Source organism: Hyperolius riggenbachi, chromosome 1, assembly GCF_040937935.1.
Source record: "Hyperolius riggenbachi isolate aHypRig1 chromosome 1, aHypRig1.pri, whole genome shotgun sequence".
NCBI lineage: Eukaryota > Metazoa > Chordata > Amphibia > Anura > Hyperoliidae > Hyperolius > Hyperolius riggenbachi.
In genome coordinates this window covers 118933954-118957350 of record NC_090646.1, presented here as the reverse complement: position 1 = coordinate 118957350, position 23397 = coordinate 118933954, and the positions used below count along the sequence as shown (strand labels likewise).

The window sequence follows — 23397 nt, the reverse complement described above, 5'->3', positions numbered from 1 at the left end:
CTATGACTGCAGAGCCCTATGAGCCGGTCAGGAGCCGATAGACTCCTGGCCGTGTCTATCAATGTAAACAACTCCCATTGGCTTACATTGATAGGCACGGTCAGAAGCCAATGAAAGCGGCTCCTGACCGGCTCACAGGAACTCTGCCATCATAGAGATGGCAGAGTGGGTTGCCCAGGTTCCTGACATGCGTCAGTGATGGCGGTTGCGGCGGTATGTGTGGCGATTCATCGGAAATCTGCATTTTCTGTACCAGCGGTCTCTGGCCTTTAAGGGGGCAGAGGCCGCTGGTTCTTAAGTGGTTAAAATGTTTTGCACTGTACATACACATGTTGTATCTCATCATGTCACATGTAGCTTCGGGTACACTTTAATTTCACAATATATTACATGTACAGACAGTCCCAAACTTACAAACGACCCGAGTTACAATTTTTCATACCTACAAAGACAATTGTCTTCATGTACAAAATATACAGTGGCTTGCAAAAGTATTCAGTCCCCTTGAAGTTTTCCACATTTTGTCACATTACTGCCACAAACATGAATCAATTTTATTGGAATTCCACATGAAAGACCAACACAAAGTGGTGTACAGGTGAGAAGTGGAACGAAAATCATACATGATTCCAAACATTTTTTACAAATCAATAACTGCAAAGTGAGGTGTGCGTAATTATTCAGCCCCCTTTGGTCTGAGTGCAGTCAGTTGCCCATAGACATTGCCTGATGAGTGCTAATGACTAAATAGAGTGCAGCTGCTCTGTGACGACCTCAGATGTTGTCTAAGAGAATATTGGGAGCAACAACACCATGAAGTCCAAAGAACACACCAGACAGGTCAGGGATAAAGTTATTGAGAAATTTAAAGCAGGCTTAGGCTACAAAAAGATTTCCAAAGCCTTGAACATCCCATGGAGCACTGTTCAAATAATCATTCAGAAATGGAAGGAGTATGGCACAACTGTAAACCTACCAAGACAAGGCCATCCACCTAAACTCACAGGCCGAACAAAGAGAACGCTGATCAGAAATGCAGTCAAGAGGCCCATGGTGACTCTGGACGAACTGCAGAGATCTACAGCTCAGGTGGGGGAATCTGTCCATAGGACAACTATTAGGCATGCACTGCACAAAAATTGGCCTTTGTGGAATATTGGCAAGAAGAAACCATTGTTAACAGAAAAGCATAAGAAGTCCCGTTTTCAGTTTGCCACAGGCCATGTGGGGGACACAGCAAACATGTGGAAGAAGGTGCTCTGGAAAGATGAGACCAAAACTGAACGTTTTAGCCAAAATGCAAAACGTTATGTGTGGCGGAAAACTAACACTGCACATCACTCTGAACACACCATCCCCACTGTCAAATATGGTGGTGGCAGCATCATGCTCGGGGAGTGCTTCTCTTCAGCAGGGACAGGGAAGCTGGTCAGAGTTGATGGGAAGATGGATGGAGCCAAATACAGGGTAATCTTGGAAGAAAACTTCTTGGAGACTGCAAAAGACTTGAGACTGGGGCAGAGGTTCACCTTCCAGCAGGACAATGACCCTAAACATAAAGCCAGGGAAACAATGGAATGGTTTAAAACAAAACATATCTATGTGTTAGAATGGCCCAGTCAAAGTCCAGATCTAAATCCAATCGAAAATCTGTGGCAAGATCTGAAAACTGCTGTTCACAAACGCTGTCCATCTAATCTGACTGAGCTGGAGCTGTTTTGCAAAGAAGAATGGGCAAGGATTTCAGTCTCTAGATGTGCAAAGCTGGTAGAGACAAACCCTAAAAGACTGGCAGCTGTAATTGAAGCAAAAGGTGGTTCTACAAAGTATTGACTCAGGGGGGCTGAATAATTACGCACACCCCACTTTGCAGTTATTTATTTGTAAAAAATGTTTGGAATCATGTATGATTTTCGTTGCACTTCTTACATGTACACCACTTTGTATTGGTCTTTCACGTGGAATTCCAATAAAATTGATTCATAGTTGTGGCAGTAATGTGACAAAATGTGGAAAACTTCAAGGGGGCCGAATACTTTTGCAAGCCACTGTACATTACTGTTTTTTTTTTATCATTGTTACATGTTACCGTATTGTATAAACTGCTGTATTGTAAAAACTAAAAACATGTTGAAAACAACCAAAAAACATTTGTTTATACTATATGTCCAAATCCAGAGTTACCCAAAAGTAAATCATTTATCCACTTTCCCTATGTATAACACATGACTCAACTTACAAACAAATTCTACTTTCAAAGAAACATGCGGAACATAACCTGTTTGTAAGTAGGAGACTGCCTGTATTTGTTCTAAGGAAGTAGAAATATTTTTTGTTTTGTTTTGTAGTTGCACTGAATGTAGCTTCTAAATATGTACTGTATTTGTGCAGTTTAGTGACAGGTTTGTTTTAAAAACTAAGTACTGGCCATTAGCAGAAACGTCTGTCTGAATAGGATACCATTGTTACTTAAGATGTCTTTTGGGTTGCTGTCATTTGTGATTCCCATTTAACCTTCATCTGTTCAACTAAGTCATTGCGTCCACATTTGTGCAGGTGTCTCGCTAGGAGTCTGAACTTGTCTGTTGATGCTGGAAGTCTTTTCTTCCAAAGACTCAGAAGTTCATAGACCTGAGTAGATAAATTGTCTGGGCTTTTTAGTCTCACTAACTGGAGAGTGCTCCTTCGAACAGGGAGTGATTGAATTAACTCACTCACATCATCTTCTGAAAGTTCAGGAGCTACCCATTTCACCACACTGTCCCACAGAAGGTCTAGTAGAAAAGACAAGAACAGTGAGGTAAAATGATTATGGTTAAAACATAAAAATATGTTTTTATATTTTTAATTTATTTATTAGTTTCAGCTCTAAAAATAGATAAAAAAGCATTGATAAATACTTAATCTGCTGATTTGGTTGGAAGGCTGGGAATACAGAAAAGGTTTTTGTTTTATGAATTTTATGACTTATGAATAAAAAGTCACCACATATCTCCAATTTTCTGTCACCCGATCTTTTTTTCATAAATCTGGCACTATGTGCAATACTGGTAAATTAAATATGAGTGATTAAGAAATTGGAGACACAAAAAAAATTCATATTTTAACCTTATGTCACCTTTTAAAAGCAACAATCAAAGAAATGGCAATAAGCAGGGTAAAAAGGCAAATTACTCTGCCCCACTTTATAAATAGATCTTAGCTTCTGTGGTGTTAATAGACTGTTATCTACAGTATTAAAAAGAAACATTCTTGTACAAAAGTTATTATTGAAACCAGCAGAAATAAATACTACCCCCCCCCCCAAAAAAAAAAAAATAAATAAATAAATAAATAAAATAAAAACAAAATAAAAATAAAACCTTAACCTATTTTGGTTCCTGGACGTAGTTTCTACGTCCAGGAACCATGCGCGCTACCGCGCGCCCTCGCGGCCGATCGCGCGCGTGCACGCGCACTCCCGGCTGCGGATTCGGTAGCCAGGGAATCAATGTATCGGTCTACAGTGCCCGATCATTGATTCCTCTCCCCCGCTGAAAAAGCGACAGCTCCTCTCGGAAGCTGCGCCTTTTCTGGCCGTTCCCTCTGCGATGAGTCACTCTAAGCGTGTGTTACGCTTAGAGTGACGTCATGTAAACAAACTCATGGCCGCCATCTTGTGGCCAAAAAGTAATACTACACCGTTAAAAAATTTTTTTTAAAATTAACACACATTTACATTATCAATCTATTGTTTACCTCCCACCCTCCCAAAACTACCCAAATAAAATGTTTACAATAAAAAAAACAAAAACATTACAATAAAAAAAAAAAAACATGTAAATATTTACCTAAGGGTCTTTTTAAATATTAATGTAAAGATGAAATATTTCTATATTTTTTTTATTTTAAACTTGTAAATAGTGATAGATGCAAAACGGAAAAAATGCACCTTTATTTCCAAATAAAATATTGTCGCCATACATTGTGATAGGGACATAATTTTAATAGTGTTTTTTTAACCGGGACATATGGGCAAATACAATACGTGAGTTTTAATTATGGAGGCATGTATTATTTTAAAACTATAATGGCTGAAAACGGAGAAATAATGATTTTTTTCCGTTTTTTCTTATTCTTCCTGTTAAAATGCATTTACAGTAAAGTGGCTCTTAGCAAAATGTACCCCCTAAAGAAAGCCTAATTGGTGGCGGAAAAAACAAGATATAGATCAGTGCATTGTGATAAGTAGTGATAAAGTTATAGTCTAATGAATGGGAGGTGAACATTTCTCACGTGAAAACGACGGAACCTGAATGGGTTAAACATCCATTTGTCCTGTTTTACATGATGATCATTAAAAATAATTCTGGTACTAAAATAGTAATTGCATAAAATTGATGCCTTTTGTTAAAGAATTAAAAGTTTTAATTTCATCCAAAGCATTCAGTAAGTACAGGCAGCACTTCTTTCTGCCGCTCACACATGGGGCCTGATGTTGTACAACACTGTGGTATGGTAGCCGTCTGCGGAGAGAGGGAGTGCATGGCAATTTTACTGTTACTAATACTAGGGGGTGCGCTGCACTTTAACCTTTTAGCACCACGAGTGTTACCGAATCAACACGCACATTGCTATGGTGATGCCAAAGGGTTAACCTGCAGTGCTCCCCCGAGAAACAGGTCATTCTGGCATCTGACCTGAGCGCCGCCATAGACATAATGTTACTACGTCTATAGTGGCAGAGCAGCTTTTAAAGTGTAATTGGGTCCTGGCGATTGCTGGACCCCAAATGACTTCTCCATCCAAGTTGCTATGACTCGGAGGGGGAGTAGTAGCAGCAGGCTGAGCTGTCATTTGGCTCACCCTATGCCCGAATAAAAGGTACGCGCTCTCCTAGCATTATTATCGGTAAAGTTTCTGTGTGCTCCCTGCACACGGCAACTTTACCACAACTTTACTATGGAGTAATATTTATTTATGTAAGTTGATTATAACTTTAAGAATTAAATTGTTATACAAAACAAAGTAACGATTACCTCCGGGATCACTCGTTATTAATTTTGTACTTGATGGACGAGTGATATTTCTCTCCACCTGGGAGGATAAAACAATAAAGAACAATTTACCAGATAAAATAATATCAGTGATTTACAAAATTAAATATACACTTGAGTAAGTCAACAGCTGAAATAATAATGGAGGGGGGGAAAAGTAATATTAGATTTCTTCTAGTTTGTACAAAAATATATCATTATAAAGAAAAAAAGATTTGTTTTGCGAGAAAATAAGATTAAAAAAAGTTGTTTTAGAACTAGATTAGGAAAGTAGATATTTAATCCTCCAATTAGAAATTGTAAATAAATTACTGTATATACTTCCAAATATCTGTGCTCCAGATGGATTTTTTCCCTAAAATGACTAAATTTATTTTAAGAAATAATTTAATTGGAGGATTGAATGCTTCCTTGGACAGACATAATAACCTTTCCCTATGACCAGGACAACCATACGCAATTAAAAACCCAAGCAGTTTACTTGTTAACCATTTACCGCCATCCTAACGTATTAAAACGTCATGCTTACCGCTATTAACAGCAACATGACGTTTTAATACGTCGCGCATTCCCGCCGCTGCTACCGCCGTGTGTCCGCCGCTACCGCCGCCATTACCGTCGGGATCCCGTGCTGGGCGATTGGGGAAGAGGACCGAACAGTCCTCTACCCAATCGCAGTGCCTGGAGTGAATGGACGTGACCGCGAACAGCGGCTACGTCCATTCACATAAACAGGAAATGTAACAGTTTAATAAAGTGTAAAAAAAAAAAAAAAAAAGTGAACACGTCCTATGAGTGTTCACTAGCGACATCTTGTGGCCAAAAAGTATATTACACCTACAAAATACATACATTTTCAAGTATATACACATCATTAATAAAAATTACACTTCCAACCCTCCCCCCAAAAAAAAACACTTGTAAAAAAAAAAAATCAGCTTAAAAAAAATAAATAAATAGTTGCCTTAGGGACTCAGCTTTTTTTATTCTATATTTTATGGGGGAAAATTAATTTTAATTTATTACATAGGGGCTTGTAATTATGGCCAGAACAAACAGAAAAATAACCAATTATATTTCAAAATAATATACTGTCGCCATACATTGTGGTAGGGACATAATCTAAACGGTTTAATTATCGGGACCACTGGGCAAATAAAACGTGTTTGTTTTATCCACAGGAGAATGTTTAATTTTAAAACTATAAAGGCTGAACACTGAGAAATAATGATTTTTTTTCTTTTTTTTCTGTTTTTCTCATTAAAATGCATTTAGAATAAAAAAATTCTTAGCAAAATGTACTATCCACAGAAAGCCTAATTGGTGGCGAAAAAAACGAGGTATAGATCATTTTCTTGTGATAAGTAGTAATAAAGTTATTAGGGAATAAAAGGGAGGAGCGCTGACAACTGAAAATTGCTCTCGTTCGTTAGGATAAAAACCCTTGGGGGTGAACTGGTTAAACATCTCTCATTATTACATAGATGAAAGATGTTAAACCCATTGGGTCAAGAGTACACCTGCTTATCATCTGCCCATAAATCTTTATCTCAGGATGATAATTTTTTGATTGAGGAGCTTCTGTGTCTGAAAGTGATAAAACGGTTTATTGAATACATGGTGGAAATGAGTCTGAAGATTTCACAAACAGAAGCACATGTGGCATAGCAGACACACATACTCAAACACTTGTTTTATTGGGTAGGGAGAGGGGTTGAATATATGGGGCCCTCTTTCTAAAGGAGGCTTCCAGCCCTACACTTCGAGCTTCAAGTTCCTTGCAGATCTGGGAAATGCCAGCCTGCATGGGGAATAAGAAGACAATAATGGTAGAATTCCACACTAATATTTTTTTTTCATTTAACTATAGCATGTTAATGCAGTTTACACCTGCCCCCCATCGCCCTCCTGTCCTAGTAGTTCCCCTTTGTTGCCTGGTAGTAGTGTTTGCCTTCCTAGCCCCTACCCCTAATACCCCTAAGTCTTAGCAGGAGCATGTAACTAGTCATCTTACCTGTCCTGCCAGCAAGTTTTATGCCATCCAATCATTGTCTGGGCCTAATGGATCTTGGCCACGCAACATCACTCATGAGTTGCATGATCACTTGGTCACACCAAGTAAAGTAAGGAACAGTGACACAGCTCTGGAGAGCCATGACAAGACCTGGGCAATGAATGGTGACTAGGAAGCATGCCAAATGGACAGGTAAGATCAGGTATTGGGCAGGATCCTCTTATTCTTAATTGTCACAGTATAATATAAGGATATTTGCGGTGTATTCCCCTATTATTATACAGAACTGCATAATATACTGTCAAATACCTTCTGTTTTTAGAAGGCAAAATTATATGCAGCACTGCTTTTTAGTAGGAGGGCTTTTCGGTCTGGATGTGTGCCTGGCTTTTAGGGGCATTAAGAGGCGAATTGTACAGTGGGGTGCGAAAGTTTGGGTAACCTTGTTAATCATCATGATTTTCCTGTATAAATCGTTCGTTGTTACGATAAAAAATGTCAGTTAAATATATCATATAGGAAACACAAACAGCGATATTTGAGAGGTGAAATTAAATTTCTTGGATTTACAGAAAGTGTGCAATAATTGTTTAAATAAAATTAGGCAGGTGCATAAATTTGGGCACCACAAAAAAGAAATGAAATCAATATTTAGTAGATCCTCCTTTTGCAGAAATTACAGCCTCTAAATGCTTCATGTACGTTCCAATGAGAGTCTGGATTCTGGTTGAAGGTATTTTGGACCATTCCTCTTTACACAACATCTCTAGTTCATTCAGGTTTGATGACTTCCGAGCATGGACAGCTCTCTCTAACTCAGACCACAGATTTTCAATTATATTCAGGTCTGGGGACTGAGGTGGCCATTCCAGAATGTTGTACTTGTTCCTCTGCATGAATGCCTTAGTGGATTTTGAGCAGTGTTTAGGGTTGTTGTCTTGTTGAGAGATCCAGCCCTGGCGCAGCTTCAGCTTTGTCACTGATTCCTGGACATTGGTCTCCAGAATCTGCTGATACTGAGTGGAATCTATGCGCCCCTCAACTTTGACAAGATTCCCAGTCTCTGCAATGGCCACACAGCCCCACAACACGATGGAACCACCACCATATTTTACTGTAGGTAGCGGGTGTTTTTCTTGGAATGCTGTGTTCTTTTTCTTCTATGCATAATGCACCTTTTTATGCCCAAATAACTCATCAGTCCACAGCACCTTATTCCAAAATGAAGCTGGCTTGTCCAAATCTATCTATATATATAATAGAGTAAGTGCCTCAACCTTCAAGCAAGAAGAAGAAGTAGCGCCCTGCCCCCAGGGCCGGTCCAATCAAGAAGAAGGGGCTGGTCCACGCAAGAAGAAGAAGTAAGGTCATATCAAACCAAGGGCAAAGAGGGATAATTTGCATATTCAGTAGCAGTGCATTGTGGGTAAACACAAATGTTCACTTATAGCTGAATTATTGCAGATTTGATTCTGTTTTAAGAAGGAAAATTACACCAAGCTTTGCTTTTTTTAGTAGGAGGGCTTTTTGGTCTCTTTTATCCTCCTATACAGTCTTAGTAGTTTGGGTCACCCTAAGCTGCTTGGTTACTCTGTTGTACTGGTCCAAGCCCTATCTCATATAGCCATATCACATGTGGGTTTGATATGGCTGTGTAAAATTTAAAGCTATAGGTTTGCTATACACCAGTGGTTCTGGATGCTTGCTTGGCTTACTAAGGGTGAAAAGGAATTATTTGCATATTTTGTAGCAGTGCATTGTGGTTAACCACAAATGTTCACTTCTAGCTGAATTATTGCATATTTCCTTCTGTTTTAGGAAGGCAAATTATACCAAGTTTTGCTTTTTTTAGTAGGAGGTCTTTTTGGTCCCTTTTATCCCCCTATACATTCCGACTGGTTTGGGTCACCCTGAGCTGCTTGGTTACTCTGTTGTACTGGTCCAAGCCCTATCTCATACAGCCTTATCAATTCCTGCCATGTACTGATGAGGACCAAAAGTCTGAAACAGGCTGTCACATGTGGGGTTGATATGACTGTGTGAAACTTAAAGCTATAGGCTTGCTTGACTTACCATGAGTGAAAAGGAATAATTTGCATATTTAGTAGCAGTGCATTGTGAGAAATCACAAATGTTCATTTATAGCTGAATTATTGCAGATTTTCTTCTGTTTTAAGAAGGCAAAGTACACCAAGCTTTGATTTTTTTTTTTTAGTAGAAGGGCTTTTTGGTCCCTTTTATCCCCCTATACATTCCGAGTGGTTTGAGTCACCCTGAGCTGCTTGGTTACTCTGTTGTACTGGTCCAAGCCCTATATCTCATGCAGCTGTATCAATTCCTGCCTTGTACTGATGAAGACTAAAAGTCTGAAACAGGCTGTCTACATGTGGGTTTGATATGACTGTGTAAAATTTAAAGCTATATGCTTGCTATACACCAGAGGCTCTGAATGCTTGCTTGGCTTACCAAGGAGGAAAAGGGGTAATTTGCATATTTAGTAGCAGTGCATTGTGGGTAACGACAAATGTTCACTTTTAGCTGAATTATTGCAGATTTCCTTCTGTTTTAAAAAGGCAAATAACACCAATACAGTGTGCTGAGCTTAAGCTTGAGGTAGAGCACACATGGGGGACCCAGTTGAGGGGGGGTCCAACCCCCCTCCCCACCGCTGTGCCCAATACCCCCTTCCTGCCCTCTACCCTCTTATGCGGCGTATGCTACGCCACAGGTTGGCTAGTGTGCTTTAACATACCACAAGCGACTCTGTTTGTGCTGTGGGCTTCCTCTGCATCACTCTCGCATACAGCCTCTCCTTGTGTAAAGTGCACTGAATGGTTGAACGATGCACAGTGTCTCCATCTGCAGCAAAAAGATGTTGTAGATCTTTGGTGCTGGTCTGTGATTCTGACTGTTCTCACCATTCGACACTTCTGTCTATCCGAGATTTTTCTCGGTCTGCCACTTTGAGTCTTAACTTGAACTGAGCCTGCGGCCTTCCATTTCCTCAATATGTTTCTAACTGTGGAAACAGACAGCTGAAATCTCTGAGACAGCTTTCTGTATCCTTCCCCTAATCCATGATGGTGAACAATCTTTGTTTTCAGGTAATTTGTGAGTTGTTTTGAGACCCCCATGTTGCTACTCTTCAGAGAAAATAAAAAGAGGAAATAAACTTACAATTGACCCCTTAAAATACTCTTTCTCATAATTGGATTCACCTGTGTATGTAGGTCAGGGGTCACTGAGCTTACCAAGCCAATTTGAGTTCCAATAATTAGTTCTAATGGTTTTGGAATTAATAAAATAACAGTGCCCAAATGTATGCACCTGCCTAATTTTATTTAAACAATTATTGCGCTCTTTCTGTAAATCCAATAAACTTAATTTCACTTTTCAAATATCACTGTGTGTGTCTCCTATATGATATATTTAACTGACATTTTTTATCGTAACAAGCAATGATTTATACAGGAAAATCATGACGATTAACAAGGTTGCCCAAACCTTCGCACTCCACTGTATATTTTGGAGTGATACATCTTAGGAAACCACTCACTTTAACTGCTAGCTGACCGCACCACGCCAATGGGCGTGGCCGTGGAGGCAGCCCCAGGGCCGCTTAGCACTGATCTGGTAAAGTCCTGGGGGTCGCTTTTGCAGGAGATCGCGTGTGCCGTTGCGCGTGCATCTCTGCTTGGTAGGCGGAGCTCACCTCCACCTTCAGCCTCCCAGGGGCGATTGACGCCAGGAGACTGTTAGACGGTAAAACCGCCGTCTAATTAGCTTGTACAGTGCTGTGATCCACGGCAACGCTGTACTGGGGACAGCCGTGTCACATGGCTGTCCCCTCCAGAGGCTCAGGGGTGATCGGCTGTCATAGGCTGAAGCTGATGACAGCTGATCACGGGGATTAGCTGGCGGGGGGAGTCTAACATACATAAAAAAATACACATTTGTATTTAAAAAGTTAGCAAATACATATTGATTAAGCAAAAAACAAACACTGGGGGAGCAATCAGACCCCACCAGCACAAAGCTCTGTTGGTGGGGAGAAAAGGGGAGAATTCACTTGTGTGCTGTATTCTGCGGCCCTGCAGCGTGAAAAGTGGCCTGGTCTTTAGGGAGGATTTAACCCTGCGGTCCTCAAGTGTTTAAAGGACAAATATCAAACTTTACTGAAATTCTAAATGCCATATTTCCAGTAATTACTAGCAAATAGCAATACAAAAGCATTTTTTCATCTTTTCATTTCCTATGTGAAGAAAATATGACATTTACAGAGAACAGTTTTTGCTGTGGGCATTACTATGGAGGACTGTGTCCAACACACAGAGGGCTTGATTTACAAAGCTGTGTTAACTGTTATCACGGCTGTGAAAAAGTGCTTTGCGTGTCGTGCGTTTTTTTGCGTGAAAAACAGTTATTGCGTGCAAAAAGTCACACATTTTTGAGCGTTAAAGTTTGCGTTCATGCGATAATGCGAATTAACTACGCAAACGCGGAACTCTAACGCACAAAAAATTTGCGTTATCGCACAAATGCTAATTTTTGCGTGCGATAACCGTTTTCACGCTACATTTTGCACGAAGCACCTTTCACAGCGTGATAAGTTATCACTGCTTTGTGAATCAAGCCCAGAGACAGTACTTGCTGGCTGAAATCCTGTGATTGCAATGCCTTCAGAACCATAGGTAGCAGAGGTATAGCATCAAATGCTGTGTAAATATCTCATCAGCTGCATGCCTTGCTCCTGTGTCTGTGCTCTCTGCCTCACAAAGTTCTAAAGTAAACAGTCAAGTGTTACAGCCAGGAAGAGCCCATTCTGAATGGAAGGGGTAAGGATGCAAGAAAAGGAATAAAGTATAACACCTTCTCTTTAAAAGCTGCTCTGTACTTGAAAAATCTCTTAGCTGTTCTCATATAGGCTGTGAAAAAGCAGCGTGTGTGTGAGCAAAAAGGGCAGGAATCAACAGTAAATATTTCCTTTGTGAATAATGACATGGGAATGGTACCTATCTACATGGTACAGCCTTGCAAGCTGTCACCTGCACAGAAAGCTGAAACCTGATATAGAAGGCATTCCTTCACACAGGCTGTCATAAAAGACACAGGAAAAGCCTTATTTTAATGCTAGCTAAAAACTCTATAGGTATGTGTGGTTTATAGAATGACAGTTTCTTTGATAGTTCCTCTTTAAGATGAATTATCACATATACCTTCTGTTTAAAAAAAGGCAAAATTATATTCACTTTATAAATGAACAATGAATTGTAAATGGCAAATGCTAATGTATTTTCTTTTCAACTATAATTTTCAATTAAACTCTCAATTCTAACGTACTAGTGTCGAGTATTACATTTATATTTCAAACACTTCAAAAAGTAATTTTTACATGTAAACGTGTACAGCTTTGAAACATATAAAATTATATTACTAATTCATTCAGATGTGAAAAAAATAAACAAACATTAACTTGTGAGCAACCAGCACCGCTTTTTGATGCGCTGGAAAAATAACATATGCTAACACAGATGTAACTGAAGAATGATTTTATTACAATGATAAATGTGGGTCCAAAGCCACTTTAAAGTTATTATTTATCCCACTAATCTCATTAATTATCTCTCCTTATCTGTTTATATTATTATTCATTACTCCTAAAAAGTAATTAAGGCAAGATCATTAACACATTTTTTGAATCAACCACAATAATAAAAATATTATTTATTTAGGATCTATATAGCATTGACATCTTCTGCAGTGCTGTACAGAGTATATTGTCTTGTCACTAATAGAGATGGCCCGAACGGTTCGCCGGCGAACGGTTCCCGGCGTTCGCGTTCGAACGCAAACTTTTCCGGAAGTTTGGTTCGCCCTCATAGTGCATCATGACATCACAGTCAGCAGGCACATTGTAGCCAATTAGGCTACACTCCCTCCTGGAGCCCCCTCCCCCCCTTCCAAAAGGCAGGCAGCATCAGGCTTTTCACTCACTCGTGAGCGCACGCAGTGTCACTGTGCCTGTCCAGTACCTGTCTGTGTGTGACAGGTGCACATTGTAATACCCACTGCATACACCTACCTGTTGTTCACTGTGCACCCACCCACCTACGTGAGCGCACGTAGTGTCACTGTGCCTGTCCGGTGCCTGTCTGTGTGTGACAGGTGCACATTGTAATACCCACTGCATATACCTACCTGTTGTTCACTGTGCACCCACCCACCTACGTGAGCACACGCAGTGTGATATACCACTCTGTGCATACCTGTTAACTGCACCTGTGTGACTGCACACTGTATTAGTCAAGTCAGTACATATCTTTCACTTCATCCTCCCCAATATGGATAAAACAAAAGGCAGAGGCAGGCCACCTGGCAGGTCTGTTCGAGGTCGCGCTGTCGTGATTTCGTGCAGCCCTCAACCAAAGTACAGTGTTCAGAAGAAGGCACGTGCCATCAACCCCCAATATTGTCAGGATGTAGTCGACTATTTAACACAGAACACCTCATCTTTCTGAGCTTCTGCACGGAACTGTGACATATCTTCCTCCTCCTGCTCTGATTCTGGCACCCCACTTAACACTCAGTCGGCCGCCATCACCAAAGTGCCATCACCCCAGGGCTCAGCGGTGTGGACGTTTTTTTGTGTGTCTGCTTCAGATGAGAGCAATGACATCTGTACTCTCTGCCACCGAAAATTGAGCCATGGAAAGACCAAGACCCGCGTAGGTACAACTACCTTACGAAGGCACATGATTACAAAGCACAAACTGCAATGGGATGACCACCTGAGGAAAAGCAGCACACAAAAGCAAAGCCACACACGCAGTGGAAGATACCAGGCCACAATTTTTTCTCAAAAAAAGGCCATACCTAAACTGTACCATGATGTTGAAAGGCAAGTGGTGACATCTCTGGCACACAGCGTTGGGTCAAGGGTACATCTGACAACGGATGCCTGGTCTGGAAAGCATGCTCAGGCCTACCCGAAGACTAAGTCTTTCCCCACACACAGCATCTCTGCCTGCACGCCGTGTGACTGCCTGCCCCAATACTAAGTCGCTCCCCACACAGCACCTCTGCCTGCAGGCCGCTTGACTGCCTTCTCCGCCACCATCAACAGGGTCCAGGACTCCAGGCGGATTCCTGAATTTTTAAGGCCGCTGCTAGCAACGGCCGCTATATTAATTTTTCTGGTGTACATGCCTGCCTAATTTTTCTGGCTGCAGCAACAAAAACAAAAGGCATGTACATGTGCCACTTCCCCTTCATGATCATTACCTTGCTGCGGTGAAGGGGATTGCATATCACAATGAAGCAATGATTCTATGTGATAGCCGATGGCTATATGAGTGTCTCATTGTGGACAGACCAAACTTGAGCAGGTGGACAGTCACTGTTATTCTACCATTGAGCTACCACAGCCTGGCGACCATATGGGCTTGAAAATCGCCACGGCCTGCACTCTGGCCGTAGTGCGCACCAGTCCAGCACGGCCGTCACTACACAAACAGCTGTTTGAGGTGTGTTACACAGTGAGTTTGGTGAGTCAGTGTGAAGCAGTACTCTAATTACACTCCCTGATTGATGTATACACATGCAAGATATTTTAAAGCACTGGGCTTGAAAACCACCACGGCCTGCACTCTGGCCATGGTGCGCACCAGTCCAGCACGGCCGTCACTACACAAATAGCTGTTTGCGGTGCATTACACAGTGAGTTTGGTGTGTCAGTGTGAAGCAGTACTCTAATTACACTCTCTGATTGATGTATACACATGCAAGATGTTTTAAAGCACATTAGGCCTGCAATTTAGCACTCAATGTGATTTCTGCCCTTAAAATGCTGCTTTGCGTCAAATCCAGATTTTCCCGGGGACTTTTGGCATCTGTCCCACTCCGCCATGCCCCCCTCCAGGTGTTAGACCCCTTGAAATATCTTTTCCATAACTTTTCTGGCCTGCATAAGTGTTTCTAGTTTTTAAAGTTCGCCTCCCCATTGAAGCCTATTGCGGTTCACGAAAGTCCGCGCAAACCGAACTTTCGCAGAACCTAAAATCGGAGGTTCGGGCCATCTCAAGTCACTAACTGTCCCTCAGAGGGGCTCACAATTTAATCCCTACTACAGTCATATATCTATGTATGTGTTGTGAAGTGTATGTATCATAGTCTAGGGCCAATTTAGTGGGAAGCCAATTAATTTATATGTGGGAGGAAACCAGAGTGCCTGTAGGAAAGCCACCCAAACACGAGGAGAACATACAAACTGCATGCAGATAATGCCCTGACTGGAATACGAACCAGGGTCCGATCGAGAGTCGACAGTGTGTTAACCCTTTCCACTCGTATGTCCCGCATAGCAGGACATCACGAATTTGCCGTTCCTGTCGTATGTCCCGCAGAGCAGGACATAGTTTCAGCGGCGTTTTGCAGGCACATCTGGCCCCCAGAAAAGCCAGATCTCTCTCCCCTTGTATAGTAGTCATGTAAGACTACATGCCCACACAGGTGGTACCCCCCTGCCCCAAACTGGAAGTGCGCGATAAGCGCTGACAGGAAGTGGCAGATTCAATTCAGCTTCTTTGTTGCTGATTGTTGCTGCTTCTTTGCAGGGTCTTTTTTGCAGTTTTCTTGCAGATTCCTTGCAGATTCTTTGTTGCACAATCCTTGCTGATCCCTTGCAGGTTCTTTGTTGCAGATGCCTTGCAGGTTATTTCTTGCAGATACCTTGCAGATTCCTTACAGAGCGGAGCAATGGCATCCTCTGCAGCAGGCAAAATAAAAATGTCAGCAGCTGAGGTGACACAGCGGATTATGGAGGACAGCAGCACAGGATCAGATGTGCAGGATTCTGGTGATGACAGTGACTATACTGTCACTGATGATGGTGATTATTGCTACAGTGATGACACTGATATTGATGATGCTGATAAAGGTGGGGAAGCTGCTGAAAGTGGGGAGACTGCTGAAAGTGGGGATGGTGATGGTGATCACATAAAATGGACAAGCTTCTCTCCTACCAGTGACTGCTTGCTGCATAATTTTCCCTTGACTGTGTGTAATGCAGGGGTACAACTGCCTGCAGCTAATGTTACAGAAACTGTCGGTGGGTTTTTTGAGCTTTTTTTTTACACCGGCCCTATTACAAGAAATTATTAATGAAAAAAATGATTATACAAAAAGGAAGTTAGAAAATAACCCTCCTTCACCCAGATCCATCTGGAAGAGCTGGACTGATGTTACTATGCAGGAAATAAAGGCATACTTTGGAGTCATTCTTAGGATGGCACTGCAAGAAAGGGGATCTATCCAGGATTTTTTCTCAACTCGGTGGATCAATTACACCCCCTTTTTTGGAGATATCTTTTCTCGTGAGCGATTTAGTCAGCTTCATTGTATGCTACATGTTTCTCCACCCATCAGTGGTCCTGAAGGCCCTCTGTAACGATTGTGAAATTATTCCCCTGGTCAGCGCACAGGATGCGCGCTAACACTGCGGAAATCCTCCACAAGCGTGTAATCTGAGAGAACCCAGCAATGGTGCTATGCACCTGTAGAGGGGAATTCCTGCCGGCAGATGGAGCTTTGGAGTGCAGAGGAACATATCCTCTGCACAGCCACAGATGCCAGATAGGAATTGTACGAGGGGAAGCGATGCAGGGCAAGATAGCCCTTAAAGAGAGAGAGCACAGAGACAGGGTGTATGTGTGTCCACCAATCTAGTCGCCAGAGCGACGATGCACACACAACCGTGAAGACCAGGTGGGAAAGCAATCGCAAGAGATGGCGATTGCTAACAGCGACACAAGACTGAATAAGCACAGAGAAGGAATGTATGTATGTCCAACAATCTAGTCGCCAACCAGCGACAGCGAACACACAAGAGTGGAGACCAAGGGAGAATGCAATCGCAAGAGATGCAATTGCCAATGAGAATGAGCACAGTGACAGAATGTATGTGTGTGCACTAATCCAGTCGTCAACCAGCGACGGTGAACACACAACAGCAGAAACAAGGTAGGAATGCAATCGCAAGAGTGGCGATTGCCAATAGTGACACAAGACAGAGTAAAGGTTAAACACAGGAGCAGAGAACGAAATCAACTAAATAACCAACGCAATAACTAAACGCGGTCACCGCGCGTTAGGCGCAACAGCGACAAGCGCGTTTACGGCGCGGTCTCCGCATGTTAAGCGCAACAGAGACAAGCACGCCACCCTGACTAACGAATGAACACAAATGAACAAATAACAGGAACGCTTGCTAAACAGCTGCCTTACCGCAGACAACCGCAAACGTTTGCTCCAGACAGCCAGACGAACGGAAAACAGGAATAGGTCAGATAAGATCCACCGCTCTTCCGCCAGAGCGAGTGCGATCCGAGTTCAGGGATAGGACAGGAAGGATCCACTGCTCTTTCCGCCAGAGCAAGTGTGATCCAAGTACAGAAACAGAGTTAGCAGGATCCACTGCTCTTTTCCACCAGAGCAAGTGTGATCCAAGTACAGAAACAGAGTTAGCAGGATCCACTGCTCTTTTCCACCAGAGCAAGTGTGATCCGAGTACAGAAACAGAGTTAGCAGGATCCACTGCTCTTTTCCACCAGAGCAAGTGTGATCCGAGTACAGGAATAGGCCTAGCAGGATCCACTGCTCTTTCTGCCAGAGCGAGTGCAATCGTAAGGACAAGACAAGACAGGCAATACAGATAATACAACCTGACTGCACTAGAAGGATTGCCTAGTGCAGTCCCCAGGAATTACTCTAAGATAATCTTTAGCAAACAATAGCAAGGCTGACACTCAAGGGGCTTGATTCACAAAGCGGTGCTAACTGTTAGCACGCCTGTGAAAACCCCCTTAGCACGTCTAAACAAGCTTTTCGTGCATAAAACTTTACGCGCGCAAAACTTTACGCGCGTAAAACTTTACGCGCGTACTGCACAGAGCACAGGGCGCACCGCGCGAAGTGCCCATTAAAGCCTATGGGACTTAGCGCGCGTAAAACTTTGCGCGCGTAAGACTTTACGCGCGCAAAGTTAGCGCATGATCTGATTGAGAAATCCGATGCTAACCTACTTAGCACCCTGGTTAGCGCGTCTAAAGACTTTAGACGTGCTAAGTAGGTTAGCACCGCTTTGTGAATCAAGCCCAAGGAGTGTTTTAGTGGTAACAAACCATCATGACCAGCAAAGGATTGTGGGATCACATGGTATTTATGCTGCAAGCCTTCAAAGGAGGCGGCTAGATAATTTACATGACAAATGTATGCAAATTCCTCAGCAGCAGAGCAGGTCTGAAACTTGCAAAGTGAAGACAGGTCTCTCTTCCAGAGACCTGCAGCCCACAGACTTTAGGAATGGTCAAACAGCTGTCTGCCTGTGCAGCCAGCTGAGCGGATCATTACACCCTCAAACTAGGGGTTGGAAAGTCAGGAACTTGACTGAGCATATGAAAGAAAGATGCAGAAGTCTGTTTGTACCCCATAGGAATGTAGTGATTGATGAAAGCACAATTCGTTTTAAAGGAAGATCAAAGTACAAGATGTAAAATCCTCAGAAACCAAGCAAGTGGGGGCTACGAGTGTTTTCTCTGGCTGATTGTGAGACTGGATACCTCTTTGCGTTTGAACCGTATTATGGATCTGCAACTACGGAAAGCTTGCCAAGGCCAGACTTGCCATTTTCAGCTCGCATTGTCCTTCATCTTTGTGCAAATCTGAAACAAGCCACTCCTGGACATGGATACCCTTTATTTACAGATCGATTTTATACCAGTCACATATTGGCACAAGAGTTACTAAAAAGAAAAAAATTCACATAACTGGAACGGTCATGCCCAGTCGTTAAGGTCTACCAAAGTGAAATAAAAAAATTGAAACTGAAGAGTTGTGAAGTTCGTGCTTGGAAACTTGACAGTGAAGAGATGGTATTGGCATGGAAGGATAAGCGTATTATACACATGCTTAGCACTTTCTACCCTGCAACTACAATGACACAGCAGAGAAGAATGAAAGGTAGAGTGACTGAAAATGTTGAGAAGCCCACAGCAGTCGTAGAATATACTTAACACATGGGAGCGGTTGACCGATTTGATCATTATACCAGTAGTTACTCTTTCAACAGGAAGTCACTCAAGTGGTGGAGGAAGACCTTTTTTGGTTGTTGGAGCTGGCAGTAGTGAATATCTTCATAATTTTTAATCAGTTGCATCCGCATGAACCAAAGGATCATATCAGCTACCACAAGAACCTAATTCTTGAGCCGGTATGCAAACAACGAGCCTCTAGGCCTCAGCAGAGATATGGCCACCCTTCTTCATTGGACGTGGAAAAGCGTCTAAATGGTAGCCAGCATTTTATTGCTCTAATGCCCAATCGAAACACCAAAGATTGCACAGTGTGCAGTGACAGGAAGACACCAGATGGCTAGAGTTGGGCCGAACGGTTCGCCTGCGAACGGTTCCATGCGAACTTCCGTGGTTCGCGTTCGCGTCCCGCAGGCGAACCTTTGCGGAAATTCGGTTCGCCCCATAATGCACCATGGAGGGTCAACTTTGACCCTCTACATCACAGTCAGCAGGCACAGTGTAGCCAATTAGGCTACACTAGCCCCTGGAGCCACTCCCCCCTACTAAAAGGCAGGCAGCGGCGACCATTACGGTCACTTGTGTGCCTGCATTAGTGAGAGTAGGGCGAGCTGCTGCACACTCTCTCTCATAGGGAAAGATTAGTTAGGCTTAGCTTGTCCCTGGCTGCATACCTGTTCTGTGAACCCACCACTGCATACCTGTTCTGTGAACCCACCACTGCATACCTGTTCTGTGAACCCACCACTGCATACCTGTTCTGTGAACCCACCACTGCATACCTGTACTGCAAACCCACCACTGCATACCTGTTCTGTGAACCCACCACTGCATACCTGTACTGTGAACCCACCACTGCATACCTGTTCTGTGAACCCACCACTGCATACCTGTTCAGTGAACCCGCCACTGCATACCTGTTCTGTGAACCCACCACTGCATACCTGTTCTGTGAACCCACCACTGCATACCTGTTCTGTGAACCCACCACTGCATATCTGTACTGTGAACCCACCACTGCATACCTGTTCTGTGAACCCACCACTGCATACCTGTTCTGTGAACCCACCACTGCATACCTTTACTGTGAACCCACCACTGCATACCTGTTCTGTGAACCCACCACTGCATACCTGTGCTGTGAACCCACCACTGCATACCTGTTCAGTGAACCTGCCACTGCATACCTGTACTGTTCAGTGAACCCGCCAATGTATACCTGTTCTGTTCAGTGAACCCGCCACTGCATACCTGTTCTGTTCAGTGAACCCGCCACTGTATACCTGTTCTGTTCAGTGAACCCGCCACTGCATACCTGTTCAGTGAACCTGCCACTGCATACCTGTACTGTTCAGTGAACCTGCCACTGTATACCTGTTCTGTTCAGTGAACCCGGCACTGCATACCTGTTCTGTTCAGTGAACCCGCCACTGCATACCTGTTCTGTTCAGTGAACAGTTTGGTGTGTCAGTGTGAAGCAGTACCTTAATTACACTACCTGATTGATGTATACACATGCAAGATGTTTTAAAGCACTTTAGGCCTGTCATTTAGCATTCAATATGATTTCTGCCCTTAAAACGCTGCTTTGCGTCAAATCCAGATTTTTCCCGGGGACTTTTGGCGTGTATCCCACTCCGCCATGCCCCCCTCCAGGTGTTAGACCCCTTGAAACATCTTTTCCATCACTTTTGTGGCCAGCATACATTTTTTTTTTCAAAGTTCGCATCCCCATTAAAGTCTATTGCGGTTCGCGAACTTTAATGCGAACCGAACCTTCCGCGGAAGTTCGCGAACCCAGTTCGCGAACCTAAAATCGGAGGTTCGGCCCAACTCTACAGATGGCAGGTGAGGATTACACCTAGGAAATTGCTTTAAACTGGACCATACTTTGGCCACCTTCTCTGCTACCAGCCAATAGAAGATACCAAGCTGTCCAAAAAAGGTATTAAATTAAATGTTATAATGTGTTCTTTAAAATAAGATATACCATGTTACTGTGTTACGTTCCATGTTAGAATGGGATAGAGGGTAAAAGGGAGAGTGCAATTCTGTAAAAAACAAAACTCTGAGCAGAAACGACTGCCTTTAGGAAAATACTCAGAGGGTCCGATCGAGAGTCGAGAGTGTGTTAACCCTTTCCACTCGTATGTCCCGCATAGTGGGACATAACGAATTTGCCGTTCCTGTCGTATGTCCCGCAGAGCAGGACATAGTTTCAGCGGCGTTTTGCAGGCACATCTTGGCCCCAGCAAAGCCCGATCTCTCTCCCCTTGTATAGTAGTCATGTAAGACTACATGCCCACAGAGGTGGTACCCCCCTGCCTCAAACTGGAAGTGCGCGATAAGCGCTGACAGGAAGTGGCAGATTCAATTCAGCTTCTTTGTTGCTGATTGTTGCTGCTTCTTTGCAGGGTCTTTTTTGCAGTTTTCTTGCAGATTCCTTGCAGATTCTTTGTTGCACAATCCTTGCTGATCCCTTGCAGGTTCTTTGTTGCAGATTGCTTGCAGATCCCTTGCAGGTTCTTTCTTACAGATTCCTTGCAGATCCCTTGCATGTTCTTTCTTGCAGATCCCTTGCAGGTTATTTCTTGAAGATTCCTTGTAGATTCCTTGCAGAGCGGAGCAATGGCATCCTTTGCAGCAGGCAATATAAAAATGTCAGCAGCTGAGGTGGCACAGCGGATTATGGAGGACAGCAGCACAGGATCAGATGTTCAGGATTCTGATAGTGTTGGGCGAACAGTGTTCGCCACTGTTCGGGTTCTGCAGAACATCACCCTGTTCGGGTGATGTTCGAGTTCGGCCGAACACCATCAGGTGTTCGGCCAAACCGTTCGGCCACATGGCCGAACTAAGAGCGCATGGCCGAACGTTCCCCGAACGTTCGGCTAGCGCTGTGATTGGCCGAACGGGTCACGTGGTTCGGACCCGAACGCGCTCTGATTGGCTGAACGGTCACGTGGTTCGGGTAAATAAATACCCGAACCACGTCATATCTCCGCCATTTGTCTGTGGGTTTAGCTTTGGGTAGGCAGGCAGGGTAGTTCGCTCTCCAGCCACGCTAGCCAGGGTCCCCCCCCAGTCATTGTGTGTCGCTGCTGGGAACAGTAGTACACCGCTCGCTCAGCCACACTATATATAGCATTGTTTACTGCCACTGTGTACCTCGCTCAGCCACACTATATATAGCATTGTGTTTACTGCCACTCTGTGTACACGGCTCAGCCAGACTATATAGCATTGTGTGTACTGCCACTGTGTACCTCGCTCAGCCACGCTATATATAGCATTGTGTTTACTGCCACTCTGTGTACATGGCTCAGCCAGACTATATAGCATTGTGTGTACTGCCACTGTGTACCTCGCTCAGCCACGCTATATATAGCATTGTGTTTACTGCCACTCTGTGTACACCGCTCAGCCAGACTATATAGCATTGTGTATACTGCCACTCTGTGTACACGGCTCAGCCAGACTATATAGCATTGTGTGTACTGCCACTCTGTGTACACCGCTCAGCCAGACTATATAGCATTGTGTGTACTGCCACTCTGTGTACACGGCTCAGCCAGACTATATAGCATTGTGTGTACTGCCACTCTGTGTACACCGCTCAGCCAGACTATATAGCATTGTTTACTGCCACTCTGTGTACACGGCTCAGCCAGACTATATAGCATTGTTTACTGCCACTCTGTGTACACCGCTCAGCCAGACTATATAGCATTGCGTACTCTGCCAGTCAGTGTGTATATTGCTGGGATCAGTAATACTCCACTCACCGCCGGCGCCAACCACTATATGAGCTCACCATGAGTTCCTCAGAGACCTCCGCTGTGAGCAGCACTCCCAACAACAGCAACAGCCAACGCCCCACGCAAGCTATAACATCCACCCCAGCAGCCAGTGGTCAGCAGCAGCCCTCCCCGGAGGAGAACGTTGTGTCCATCGGTACGTCGACAGAGCGATTAATGAGGGCTGCCATTGAGGAGATGATGGGGCCTGATGTGGAGGAGGAGGTCTGGCTCAGGCCAGCATCCCAAGGTAATGTTGAGGACGATGAGGGGTCTGTGTCTGGGGATGTTGGGGTGGCAGAGGTGGTGGGTGGGTCAGACTCAGTAGAAGAGTTGTATGATGAGGATGATGATCGGGACCATCTGTATGTGCCTCAGAGTCCGACCCCGGAAAACATGTTGTATCGTGTGTTTAGGTACTAAAATCTGCGTTCCCACTTCCCAGTACTGCCCGCAGTGCCCAG

General features: G+C 43.6%; 1 protein-coding gene across 1 annotated transcript in view; it reads right to left on the bottom strand.

Moving 5' to 3' along the window:
• Positions 1–2469: 2469 nt before the first annotated feature.
• Positions 2470–23397, bottom strand: part of DTHD1 (death domain containing 1) — a 146673-nt gene continuing 125745 nt past the window's right edge. Inside the window, exons 9-10 of the mRNA XM_068271847.1 lie at positions 5019–5076; positions 2470–2774 (exon numbers count right to left, since the gene is read on the bottom strand). Of these exons, the coding sequence (XP_068127948.1) occupies positions 2470–2774; positions 5019–5076 (363 nt within the window). The remainder of the gene's footprint in view (positions 2775–5018; positions 5077–23397) is intronic.